Source organism: Vicia villosa, linkage group LG1, assembly GCF_029867415.1.
Source record: "Vicia villosa cultivar HV-30 ecotype Madison, WI linkage group LG1, Vvil1.0, whole genome shotgun sequence".
In the NCBI taxonomy this organism is placed as follows: Eukaryota; Viridiplantae; Streptophyta; class Magnoliopsida; order Fabales; family Fabaceae; genus Vicia; species Vicia villosa.
The window spans coordinates 83,306,574-83,319,868 of record NC_081180.1 but is presented as its reverse complement, the minus strand read 5'-3'; the positions used below and the strand labels follow the sequence as shown (position 1 = coordinate 83,319,868).

The 13,295-nt window shown below is 35.6% G+C and overlaps 1 protein-coding gene across 1 annotated transcript; it reads right to left on the bottom strand.

The window, feature by feature from the left end:
- Nucleotides 1–5,530: 5,530 nt before the first annotated feature.
- On the bottom strand, nt 5,531–9,234 carry LOC131643385 (ATP-dependent Clp protease proteolytic subunit-related protein 1, chloroplastic-like). The gene is made up of 10 exons (XM_058913598.1): nt 8,975–9,234; nt 8,009–8,124; nt 7,650–7,850; nt 7,409–7,513; nt 7,250–7,312; nt 7,007–7,118; nt 6,385–6,446; nt 6,098–6,283; nt 5,935–6,012; nt 5,531–5,657 (listed from the first exon to the last, which is right to left on the bottom strand). Exons 1-9 carry the CDS (start codon nt 9,159–9,161, stop codon nt 5,935–5,937), a joined length of 1,110 nt encoding a protein of 369 aa, XP_058769581.1. The 5' UTR covers nt 9,162–9,234; the 3' UTR covers nt 5,531–5,657.
- Nucleotides 9,235–13,295: the final 4,061 nt, after the last annotated feature.

Sequence of the window (13,295 nt, the reverse complement as noted above, 5' to 3'; positions counted from 1 at the left end):
CAAAATATACTAGTCAAACATTACATTAATTCAACCCAAAATGTAGTAAACAGACCCTAACAAACTAAATGCCCTTCTTAGTATTGTTTCTTTTTGTAGGAGTGGTCCTCCTAGTGGTAGGACCAACTGCATTTTGAGATGCACTAAGCCTTGTTGTTGGACCCACATGTGTTGGTTTCCTAAATGGTATCTTGTGTGGCCTAGCTGTTGGCATCTTTTTATGAGTCCCTAGTGTAGGTGGTGCCCTTGAAGCTTGGGTTGGTTGAGATCCTTGTGTCATTGAAGCTTGTCTTGATTGAGATCCTTGTGTTGGCTGAGATCCTTGTGTTGGCTGAGATCCTTGTGTCCTTGAAGCTTGTCTTTGTTGAGACCCTTGTGTTGGTTGTGATGTTTGTGGTGGTTGAGTCATCTTGCAGGTGGATTTGTTGTGCCCAGTTTGCCTACACCTTGTGCACCTCATTATCATACCTGTCTTCCTTATTTTCCTATCTGTCCTATCAATTTCACCAGCCTCACGATTCCTCCTCTTCTTAGGCCTACCAGGCATTTTCTTGTACTTTGGTGGCTGGACATCTGGGAACTCTGTTCTGACCCATAAATTTGTTCCATTTACTGGATAAATTATAGGCTCATAAACAGACATATACCTAGCCTTTTTATAAATGTCAGAAATGAAGTCTTCAACATGTAAACCTCTGCTCTTCAATGCAGCAATAGCATGCACACAAGGAAGCCCTGTTAGTTGCCACTTTCTACATATGCAGTTGTATTCCTTTAGGTTGACAGTAAAAATGTCACCTGGGTTCTCAATGTGCCGAACCTCATAAATGTATTCAGCTGACATCCTATGTACAGAAAATGAATAACAGAACAATACAACAGAAAATACATAATTAGAACTTGTTAGGAACTTGTTAGAAAATACCTAACAATCCATGAATTTGTGTAGGAACTTGTTCTCTCCACTTTTTTCTTTATGTTTGGAAATACATCTTCATCACTCAAGTTAGGGAATTTCACCCTATTTGTTGCCCATTTCTCCATTATGTAGCCCCTAATTTCTTCTAGCATTGTCACAATTGGCTTACCTCTAGATTCCACAATGACACTGTTGAAGGCTTCAGACATGTTGTTCAACACAGTATCAGACTTTGAAGTAGTCCTAAAATAAGACTTACTCCAAAATCTAGGTGGAGTCTGCATCATATGCTTGTATGCCTCTTCATTTATCTGCCTCATACCTCTCATCTCCTTTTCCCATGCTTGTGGGTAAGTTTCCCTAGCTGCTCTCCAGATTATCTCCTTCAACATTTTTCCTGGGAACTTTTTTCTAAAGTTGTTGTATAAGTGCCTAACACATAACCTTTGTTCCACATTTGGAAGCAACTCATCCATGGCAGGAAGTAGACCCTGTAACATAAAGAACAGAATAGATATAACCTCATAAATGTGAATACAAATTAAAAAAATAGATCAATTATAGAATGGTACCTTTTGCTGGTCAGAAATGAATGTGTAGGTTCTACATTATTCTCTGCCACCTAGGTCATCAATGAGTAGTTGCAAGAACCATAACCAAATGTCCTTTGTTTCCCCTTCTATAACAGCAAATGCAATAGGTAACATCTGATCATTTGGATCAGTCCCAATAGCTGCTAAGATCTGACCTCCACATAATCCTTTTAGAAAGCAACCATCAAGACCAATAATAGGCCTACACAGCTTGAAACTTTGCTTACAAGCAGCATAGCATACATATAACCTCTTGAAAAAAGGCCTTGTATCTTCAGCACCCTCTTGAACTGGTGTGACACTTAGCTTGACAGTAGAACCAGGATTTGTCCTTAGTATCTCATGCAAGTAATCATATAACCTTGTGTAATCTCCTATAAATGAACCATCAACCATGTCCCTAGCTAAACTTCTGGCCCTAATTTCCTTTGTCTTACAAACCCCCACATTCCATTTCTTTATAGCCTTTTCCTTAATGTCTTTAACTTTCAACTTAGGATTAGATTTCAATGAATTTTGTAACCTTGTGCTAAGCCATTTAGTAGACATGAGTGGTACATTGAATTCTCTAGAACAATTGTGTGTATCAACAAGTTTTCTAATTTGCCAAGTCTCCTCATTAGGCAACTTCCCACAATAAGCCTCCCATTTGCAGCCTTCTTTACATTCAACCTTCACTCTCAGCTTGTCATTTTTTACAAACTTAAGAGCTCTACCAGTTTGAACATAATAGGTTCTAATAGCTTCTTTAAAATCATTTTTTGAGTTAAAAAAAGTTCCCAATTCCCATTTATATTGAGACATGTCTTTTAATAACTTGAAAGTAGGATACTTCTTCTTTCTTATGTTACCACTATCCTCACAATCAGACTCCTCAGAATCACTATCACACCCACTATCTAATTCCTCACTATCATTGTTCAACTCTTTGTCATCACCACCATTAGCTCCTTCCATAGGCTTCTTATTTTTGCTTGTTGCTCCTTCCATAAGATTGGCAAGATCCTCATCAGAATAAACCATACTAACATCAGAGTCACTAAAATCAACCTCCATAGCACTATCACAATTATATGTCTCATCCTCACTATCATTAGAGTCATCCTCACACGCATTCACACCTGCATTATCTGCTTCAGTCTCCTCATTATTCAACAATTCCTCACTTGCAATCATAACCTCATCAATCAGATTGTTCAGGGCTTCTTCATTTGCATTTAGGACCTCAACACCCTCATTATCCATGTTTCCTTGACCTGCACTCACCCCTCCATCAGCCTCACCCTCACCCTCATTGTCCATGTTTCTTTGACCTTCACTCACCCCTCCATCAGCCTCACCCTCACCCTCATTGTCCATGTTTCCTTGACCTGCACTCACCCCTCCCCCACCCTCACCCTCATTAAGTACTTCATTAACAATATCCCGAATTGTATCATGGTTTTCTAGATCAACCACATTCAAAGGTTCTTCAACAGTGGCTTCTTCAACAACATTAGGAACTTCAGGTAAAGGACTATCAACCAATTCTGGTTGGGATAAGGGGTGTTCTATGTAAATATCCACTTTAAGATGTACCCTAAAGAGGTCAGCTATCTCCAAGGCACCCTTATCATCTATGAGAAGGTTCATCCCAAATGTTGGGTCATTGTAGTATATGCTACTAACTCCACTATAACCAAACTCTTTCAAAAGACCCAACAATTCAAACTAAGACCACCTATCAGCATCTACTACTAGTTTACCACACATGCCCCCCTCATAAACCGTTTTTTCTGAGTCCAGAAAGCTACCACTATGGTGCACATTAAAGGTCAAAATTTCATCCATTTCAACCTAATAGATGAAAATATGTAGTTTTATCTTGATTTCTAACAAAACGTAAACCAGAAAAATCCAGTAAAACAGAAAAAATGAAAAAGGGGAAAAAACCCTAATTTTCATACGATACAGAAACCCTAACCTATACACAAGAAGAAGAGATTGAAGAAATAAGAAATCTGACCTTCGTATATTACTTCCCAATGTGATGATAAGTCGTCTTCTTCGTGTTCGCACACTCCTCTTCGTCTTCGCACAAGTCTTCGTCTTCGACACTTCTCTTCAGAAAACTTCTAACCTTGCTGAACGAAAAATGGAACATGGATAATGAGGGTACCCTATTTGCTAGTGAAAATGACAGGTCATCAATATTATTACCCTACCCATGACACCTAGCAGCCACGTTGGAATATATTTAACGTTTCAAACGGAAAAGACCAACGTGCATACTTTTTGGTAACGTATGGGACCACTTTGAAACTTTTAAAAGGTAAAGGACCAAATTGGACCCTAGTGTATAGGTAGAGGACCAAATTGAGTATTAAGCCTATATATATATATATATATATATATATATATATATATATATATATATATATATATATATATATATATATATATATATATATATATATATATATATATATATATATATATATATAATGAAATAAGAGTATAAAAGTAATTCTAGCATCTAATGCAAGTTAATGAATTTTTATTCTAATAATTAGGACTAAGAAATATACTAATTTGTTTGGATCAATTTAAGTTAGGACAAAACTTATATGGTGTCTATTTGATATTAAGAAAATAATTAACTTAATATTTTTTTTTGTAATATTCCGGTTAAAAATATTTTGAGAATCAAATATTCCATAAGTATAATAGATAAAATAGCCAATTTATCACTAAAGACAATTTAAGCACTTTAAAAGATTATGAAACTTAAACTACACGATGTCAAAATTGATCTCCGACTTAGATTAGACGGTTCAGTGGACCAACAAATTCTAATGTGGTGAAAACCAAAAATATATATACACTATAGGCCATTTCAAGTCTATTTATTTTTTTTGGTTAATAACCACCGGTTTAGTCCGGTTCGGGGGTCAGTTCTGGCATCAAGTGGTTCCAGCCACCACTCCCGATCGTAGTTGCGGGGGATCGAACCATGGTTCTCCCTACCAAGTTCAGCGCCAATCACCACTGAACCAACTAACGATTGGTATTTAAGTCTATTTATAAAGCTAATGAAAGTCTAAGTAAATTATTAAGTCATTGATTATGCTTTTATGAATAAAAGGCCATTTTTAATTGATGTATGGGCGTTTTAGTCAATATACATGGAATATGTATACTTTTGAGTTAGGAGTGAAATTCAGAATGGAGATGCTATGTTGATGGGAAGGCAACGGAATTCATCGATCTAGAATGGTACCTGACATGTTTTAGGAATTAGAGATTTTGGATAAAATTGTTATGTTTGTGGATGTATTGGGAGTGAGAATTAGAGATTTTGGATAAAATTGTTATGTTTGTGGATGTATTGGGAGTGAAATTTTGCAACCCGTAATTAGGACACCATATTAATGGTTGGTTTATAAATGTTGCTACAAAGTTTGTTTAAGAGTGAAACATAGAACATTAGAAAATAGACAAACTTTGTTACAAAGTAAACTCGGAAGAGAGCCTTAAATTGGTTAAGTATAATGTGAGAAATATCAATTTAAAGTTGAAGAATGAAAATTGAGATGTTTTCTGTGGGTTCATGTGTATACTCTTGATAACTTCTTCATAACTTTTAGTGATTATGTATTATACATGATGTTGCTCAAGTAATTTTGTCATATCTTCATGTATATTAATTGGAATGAGCTGAATTATGTGCTATTAAAAACTAGACTCAATTTTCTTCAGGTTATAATATATTACCCTGAGAAATGATAGAGAAAAACAAAGTTAAAATTGGCCATATTTCAACTACATTGTGTTTTTTTAGTGACCTTGTATTTGTTTCCTGATGCTCTACTAATTAAGACATTTTCTATTAAAGCAAGAAGTAGACATCTTTAAGTTTGAAATAAATATTTATTCACATTCAATGGCAGCTACTATTGTGTCACGTAATATGGTTTGTTTCCTTGCTTCAGCTTATTGAATCACAACAGAACATTCAATATTTTTGGATAATAGACAATAAAATTAAACAAAGGTGTATAGAATGTTTTAATGCACCCATCAAAGTTCATCACATTGGCCAGTTTCCTGAGAGGTCGCTTGGTTGTAGGCATACCCACCCTTCAACCTAGTAGTACTCTTCGAAACTTGGCACCAAAAAAAAAAAGTTTATCACATTGATAACGGTTTGATATTTACAACTTAAGAAAATAATCCCCTAGGCCTAGTAATTTTCTTTAGTTGAAACAAAGCACTGACATCATAGATAACACCAGAGCAAAGATACAGACTCTAGACATTATTAACGGGTGCAAATTCCATTTGGCCTTTCTATACTATCCGTCAATTGAAACCAAACCCACTAACACCCTTTGGATATAGAGAACAGAACAAGCCACCTAATGTTTTTGTGTGTGAAATTACCTAATGTCCCGAAGGAGCAGCTTGAGGGTACCCGCCACCTCTCTTAAGTGCTCTTGTAGCAAGCATTTCATTAAGATCCTGATCAAGAAAATAACCGTTTGAATATATAATGCATGAAATATTCAAGGAAATTAAACATTCATATCAGCAAAATATTTATTACCCGCTTCTTATATCCCTCTCCGTCCATTGAGTTCATTATTTTGTCAGCAATTCCGTAGTCTATGGCACCCTGTGCTTGGAAATATTTAGTCCACTGGAGGTCTTTGGCAATTTCTTCCTCTGGCTTCCCTGTTCCTTTTGCCAACAGCTCAACGTAATAGTCAGCAGTTGTCTGCAGCTCTTTTGCCTGTTGTGTATTTTCCGATATAATTGATAAATAGAAAGTCCAAATCGGTGATAGAAACAAAAAAGTGAGAGAAGACAACAAACATGTTACAGTTCAAATACCTGAATCCACATATCTGAGACAGAACCACTTGATCTGTGGGCTTTTGGGAGATATATTTTTGCTGCAATTGAAAAAAAATTAGAAATCGCGGTGTGAAAAAACAATGCTTAAAATCAAACATCCTTAATCTCCACCGAATCTATAAAATAAAAAGTATAAATATTTCATCTCGCTACTATATAATAAACCAAGACAAAATCCAACCGACGTGGAAGAAATATCCCTAATTCAAACACAACGCAAAAATAAACCCTTCTTTCCATTCTCCAAAAATATTCATGAATCATATTTAAAGAACCTTGAAGGAAGCATTAGTTAGCAGTTCAAAAAAGACGCAACAAATAATTGTAAGCGATTGTTGTTTTAGTCTCATCTTCTCCGATGTGTTGTGTGGTTGGCGTTTCTGACCCTCGACTCTCTGATTGGTTCCAGATCTGTTGAGATTTGCAGATTTCAAGGTTTTATTTGTCTCCACTACCGGTGATTTTAAGGGTGGTTACGCGGAAGTGGAGACAAGTGAAATCTCATGTAATACAGCACAAACCCACAAACTATTCACTATTCAGATTCAAGTGCAATCAAGCAATATTTTTCAAAAATTTACAAAGATAGGATTCTTACTGGTCGAATGTGGCAAGACAGCACGATGACCCTTTTTTCCAAGAGACAGAAGCATTGCTGCTTGGCCAAGCGCCAAGGCCAAATTCACGGTATAGATATCAGATTTAACAAACTATAGGTCAAAAGGAAAGAAAAAAAATTAATAAGAGTACAAGTTACAGTGAGTTCAAAGTAAACCAAAAAACAACACTGCGATGCGTGCAAAACAGGTGTGTGGTTCATGATAAGTTGATAACAACTTACAGAAAGCGCATCAGCTATGGAATAAGCATCCGTTTCTGATCCCACGGTCTCATTCTTCTCATTCTAAACCAGAAATAATGGAGATAAAAACCATTTATATAAATAACCACATCATATTTTACAAGGAGAAGTTTTAGAAAAATGACTATTAACACTTACCTGACTCCCAGATGAATTAATATATAAGTAAACAGGTTTCCCAGGGTTATCATAATCCAACCACATAAGTTGACCCAGAATAAGTTCTGTCACAGCTGGTACAATCTGTATGAATCGAGAAAGGGAATATCAAGACAACTAGTATAAAAGGTACACAATAGATTTCTACATACATAGGCAGTAAAAAATGTAAACATTAGCACCAAGATTGAGATCAAAGCAAACATTTCACGATACTTACCGGCATACCCAGATAACATATTCGAGCATCCAAGAGTATTGAAGGCAAATCCGGTGGACCCCTCCTACGCCTTCCCCCCCTACCACCTCCTCTATACATACTTACACTCATGCTGGTCCTTGAAGAGCCATTAATGTCCATGCTAGATATTCTACCCATTCCACTATGATCCAAATAACTTTTGGCAGATGAAATGCTTTCCTGCGATAATCACAAATATTAGGAGCACTTTTGACCAGTTAAACATGATGTGATAAAACTTGGGTGCTTTGCAAATCAACTCCTCAATCAATAATTATTCTATTAATAGAAACAAAAATCTTTATGACTTATATCAAGATGATTTAAATGATGAGAACCTCTGTAACTCTTTGAGACATCTGGTGGATAGGATTGTTTGAAGACATGAACATGTCCATTTGTGATGGAGTAAGACCATATAGAAACTCGGGAACATTCTTGTAGTTGTCCATCACTGCATTTATCAGATAAATCAGATAAAAGTCAAGGTTGGGGTTAGGCACCCAAGTTTCAAACTATTCAATTGAACTTCATAAAGAACCACTTTGAATATAGTTATTATCATTTGGGTTACTTTCCCTCTACTTCCTGAATTTCTCATCAAATTTTGGGTTAGTACACCAATTTGAAGTTTCACATTTACCCAGCCCCCACTCCACATGTTTCGCAACCAAACTTTAACATAACTCACAAACTCACAAACTCACAAACTCACATAACTCACAAACTCTCCTACTAAGTGTGTGTTTGGTTCTCGGGTGAAAAAAATTTGATTTTGAGTGAATTGATTCTGTGAAACTGATTCCGGATAAAAGTGAGTTGATGGTAAAGTGATTTCTATTTAGATAAATTCTTACAAAAGTGAGTCAGGTAGTAAAAATCACGTTTAGACTCAAGCTACAAATTCAACTTCAAATAGAATCAATTCTAGAAAGCAGAATCAATTCTACTCGAGAGTAACCAATCACGTCAAAATCAATTCTACTCGAGAGTAACCAATCACGTCAAAATCAATTCTACTCGAGAGTAACCAATCACGTCAAAATCAATTCTACTCATCCCGAATCAATTCTAAGTAATTTAACTAATTTAAGGGGGTAAGAATTTTTATTTCAAAAATCAACGGGCGTAAACTCTAGGATTCTAAAACCCACATAAATAAAACCCTAAAGATTGCATTTTTGTCTAAGAAATCACTTCTTGAAGTGGTGGATTCTACCACGCTATTTCTTTCTAACTGAAACAAAATTGAAAAGAGCAAATTAGCATTAGAAAAAGAGAAATTGAGTAGAAAAAAAACTGACATCCATCTTTGAGATTTTCCTCTCTGAACTGCTTGGGGATGTGGTCGAGAGAGCACTTTGCGGAAAAGGGCTTGAAGAATCGGGGTTTGGGAGTGGAAGTGGCGTGAGGGAAAGGAAAAGGGTTGGTTCCATGGCGGAGAGTTGAAGAATGGTGGATGAAAGGGGTTGAGAGAGAAGAAGAGGACATTGGGACTGAGAATTGGAGTGGAAATGGTTAGGGTATGCTCCACATTCAATTTCCACCCAAAGATAAATATATCCGGTCCAAAAAATAAATATGGTTATTGTTTTCTTAACAAAACTTCCATATCCCTCCAAAAACACAAATTCAATGGCTCTGTTTGGTAAGCCATGTTTTCGAGCTTATAGCTTATGTCTTATGTCTTATAAGCTCATATGATAATTTAGACCCGTTTGGTAATGGTCTTTTCATCACGAGCTTATAGCTTATTTTACTAGCTTATAGCTTATTTTTCAGACGCTATTTCAAATAGCGTTTTAGCTTATGTCTTATAGCTTATCATTTTTTCTTCCTTTTTTATCCTTATTATTTTAATTAAAATCCATTTTTAATCCTTATAATTTATTTTAATTTAAAATAAAATAAATATATATTAAATATCTTTTATGTCATTTTACATTTATTAGTTAATTGAACCGCTAATTTTACCAAACACTTCAATTAGCTTATAAGCTATCAGTCTCAACCATCCGCTATAAGCTATAAGTCATCAGTCATCAGCCATCAGTCATAAGCTATAAGCTATCAGCTAGCTTATCAGTCAACCGCTATTTTTACCAAACAGACCCAATAAAAAATATAGATAGGTTAAAATTTCTAACTAAGACTCTCTCTAATTTACCTTTTTCTTTTTTTATACTACACTACAAAATGTTTTTATTGAGAATTTATTAATTCATTGTCAATCAACCAATCACATTATTTCATTTTCATTTTCAACTTTTTCAAAATTAAATCTTATTTTCCCCTCTTTTTCTTCCCCTCTTCCTTTCATTCCTGATATTCGTTTTTTTCTAAATGATGAATAGAAAAAAATGAGCGACGGTTGGAAGTGAAGTGCCAACGACAGAGGAACGGGTGGAGCATTCGACGCGATTTGCACGTCATGGTGGTCAATCTGTATTTGAACTATAGGATTTGGATTTTACGGTGGTTCCGAGTTGTGTCGTCGATGGCGGTGAGTATGGTTTTTCCGGTTGCAGGTTCTTTTTTCTTCTGTTTCTTCTTCTTTGGTTCAGTCTTGTTGTTGCGGAGTGATGTCGTTCTATCTCGATTTTTTGTATTGTGTTATTTATGTTGTCAAGGTTGTTGGTGATTGAATGGTTCCGAGTTATCACATTTTTTCTTTCTTTTTTCTTGGCTTTTTGTTTGTTTGTTTGTTGTGTTTGAGGTGCTGCTGAAATTGTAGGTTGAAGGTTTTTTTGATTGAAATGTGTTTTAAGTTTTGGGATATTGATGGAGGTTGGTTGAGATGTTGTTAGTGTATTTATGTTGTTTACAGGTTAAATGAAGACGGTGAATGTGTGGGAAAGATGAAAGTTCAATGGATGTGAGGTTGAAGAATATGGATGAAGTTGTTGCTAATTGTTCTGGACTGGGTCGACGCTTGGCCCAAACATAGCACAAGGCCCAAATTCAGCTTGACCCAAGAGGAGACCCAATCGACCTCCTCGTCATCAGGGACCACATATGCCCGTCTACCTAGCACGAACCACGTTGGGTTTAATTGGCGAGCCCACAAGTCCCCTAGACGGGCAAGATCATAGTCCGAGCAAGGCTTCCTATCAGGCTTCGGACGGGCGCTCCCCGCGAGCACCTCCGTCTACCCTCTTCTCCAAGGACCCTCCTCTTCGTAGGGTTCCTTCACTTCCAATCCTCTGATTAAGACGGAGTCTACGCACTTCCGAGAAGAACGTGTCTCCCCTAAAACTTCAGAGCGATTGACCCAAGATAGAGGCCACGTGTTGGCCCCCACTACACACGTAGGATCCTGGTAGTTTCCATTTTGGGCCTGGGCATCTAGTCCAAGATGGAGATCTTAGCCCAACGCTGGGGGTTATAAATACCATATTTCACTAGAGGGTCAGGTAACATCAATTTATTCTATCTCTACCTTATATTTGCACTATGATTGCTCTCTCTTCTCACTTTGGCATTGTAGTACCTTGCATGTACACCTCCCCCAGTTCACAGAAGTCCAGCTTGTTGCATGCCATGAAGATCCTTCTGATCAGGTACAATCACTAATGATGTTGAAAGTTCACAGATTGTTGTTGGGCTAATATAATGTTATTATAATAATGAAACATTGACTTAATGTTATTCTTGAATTTTCTCGTGTTGTAGAGAAGAAGAGTTTATCTTAGTATTGAATTTTTGGAAGGAATATATGTCATTTGTTTTGTTTGTCTTTCTTATTGTTATCTTTTGTAGTATTATTTTCTGGTAAGGATTTTGAATAGTCTGAAGAGAGATTATTTCCTCAAAGGGAACAGACCCGCCTGTGGCCATCTATTTCACATGCAGCAAAAGATCTTGTAAGAAAAATGTTGATCTCAGATCCTAAGTAGAGGCTAACATCATATGAAGTTTTGAGTAAGTATATGCATAGTTTCTTTTGATTTCCTCACTATAAAATTGAAGTAATTTAAATTCTAACAACATAATTTTTATGTGAAAAAAATAGATTGTCCATGGATTAAGGAAGATGGAGAATCACCGGATAACAATTTAGAGAAATGAACCAAATCAAGAAACTTGCTCTAAACTTGCTTAAAATAATTCTGACATGAAAAACAGCCTCAAGATTCTTACTATGTCTCTCACCTTATAATCGTGGTTTTGAATTTTAATCAAAAAAATTTATTCTGAATCATGGTTTTCACCTAAAATTTCCCCCCTCATTTGTCCTAAATCACCAAATCTTGGATTAAAGATATGGGAGTAGTTTTTTATTTCAGTTATTATTTCTTTATGTATTTATACTTCCTAGATCCTTCATACTCATGTAATAAGCATTGTTTTGAATTTTTTTCATGGTTTTTAGATCCTTCTTTGAAGATTTTTATGTGTTGTTTGTTTTACTTCAGTAATATGATTTTAAGATTGTTCTTTAGAAAGAGCTAGATCAGTTAATTTTTGTGTTTGCAAAATTTTTGGTGTGATGTGTTATGCATACCCTGTTGTTGGAATGTTATTGTGTTGTCAATATAAGAATTTGTAAAATTGTGATTTGTTCATTTTTCTGCTAAGCTACAACAATATAGCGGCCGAATATATGTAACAACGATGCCTCTGAACAATTATGTATTCTGATCTCTGACACGCATCAGTTTTTGACACTGATACATGTGATAACGTTCATATTAGTATTATTTTTCAAGTTATTACTTGCATTGAAATATCGATCTCGGTTGTGTCGTGTTTGATATATGTGTTTGTGTCAGTATTTCATAGCTCCCAATAGCCTTTATTTAGAAACACTTTGTAATAAATAGTGTATCGCAAACGTTTGATCTGTGTCTCTTTTGCAGTTATCAAACCTTTCAAACTCAATCATGACATGAGACTACTAGCGAAAAACCATTGTCATCTTTGGCCTGGACGATTTGATTGCTTCTATTTTTCTGCATATCTTCATGAATCCCGACACAAGCATGCTTTGAAAATCATTGGAGGATCCAGTGGGCGATTTCTCAACACCGAGCAGCTTTCACAGTCTAATAAATCATTTGTCAATGGTTCACTTTCTGGAACTAGCTCTATCAACAAATATTCGAAGGAAGAGCATTCAAAGATGGAAAATCATCATTTCTCAAAAATTGGCAATAACGAGAATCTTCTGTGATGTTGGTTGATTTAATAAAGGCATTAGTGACATGGAAACTTTGAGGAGACTTTATTCAAGATGATATTTTGACATCATGGATTATTTGCCTGCTTTTAGAAAAACATGGTAAAGAAGAAAGATATGAGTTAATTTTTTCATTAAAAAATTTAAAAGGGTTCATTTTTAGAGGCTTAGAGAAAAGGTTATATATCTTGAGGAGCAAGATTATATAGTATGCATATGAAATGTTGTCGGTTAACTCTTTGGAGAAGTTAAACCTAAAAAAGGTAAAGAATGGAATACTTTTGTGAGGATGTATCTTTAATAGTTGGCTTTTTTAACAGTTATATTATACTGAGTCTATTTTATTTTGCAGTTAAGCAGGTATGCCACTGACTTATATCTTATACACATATTGTTGCAATTTATAGATTGGCCAAGCATTATTTTCACTCTATGTAAGATATATA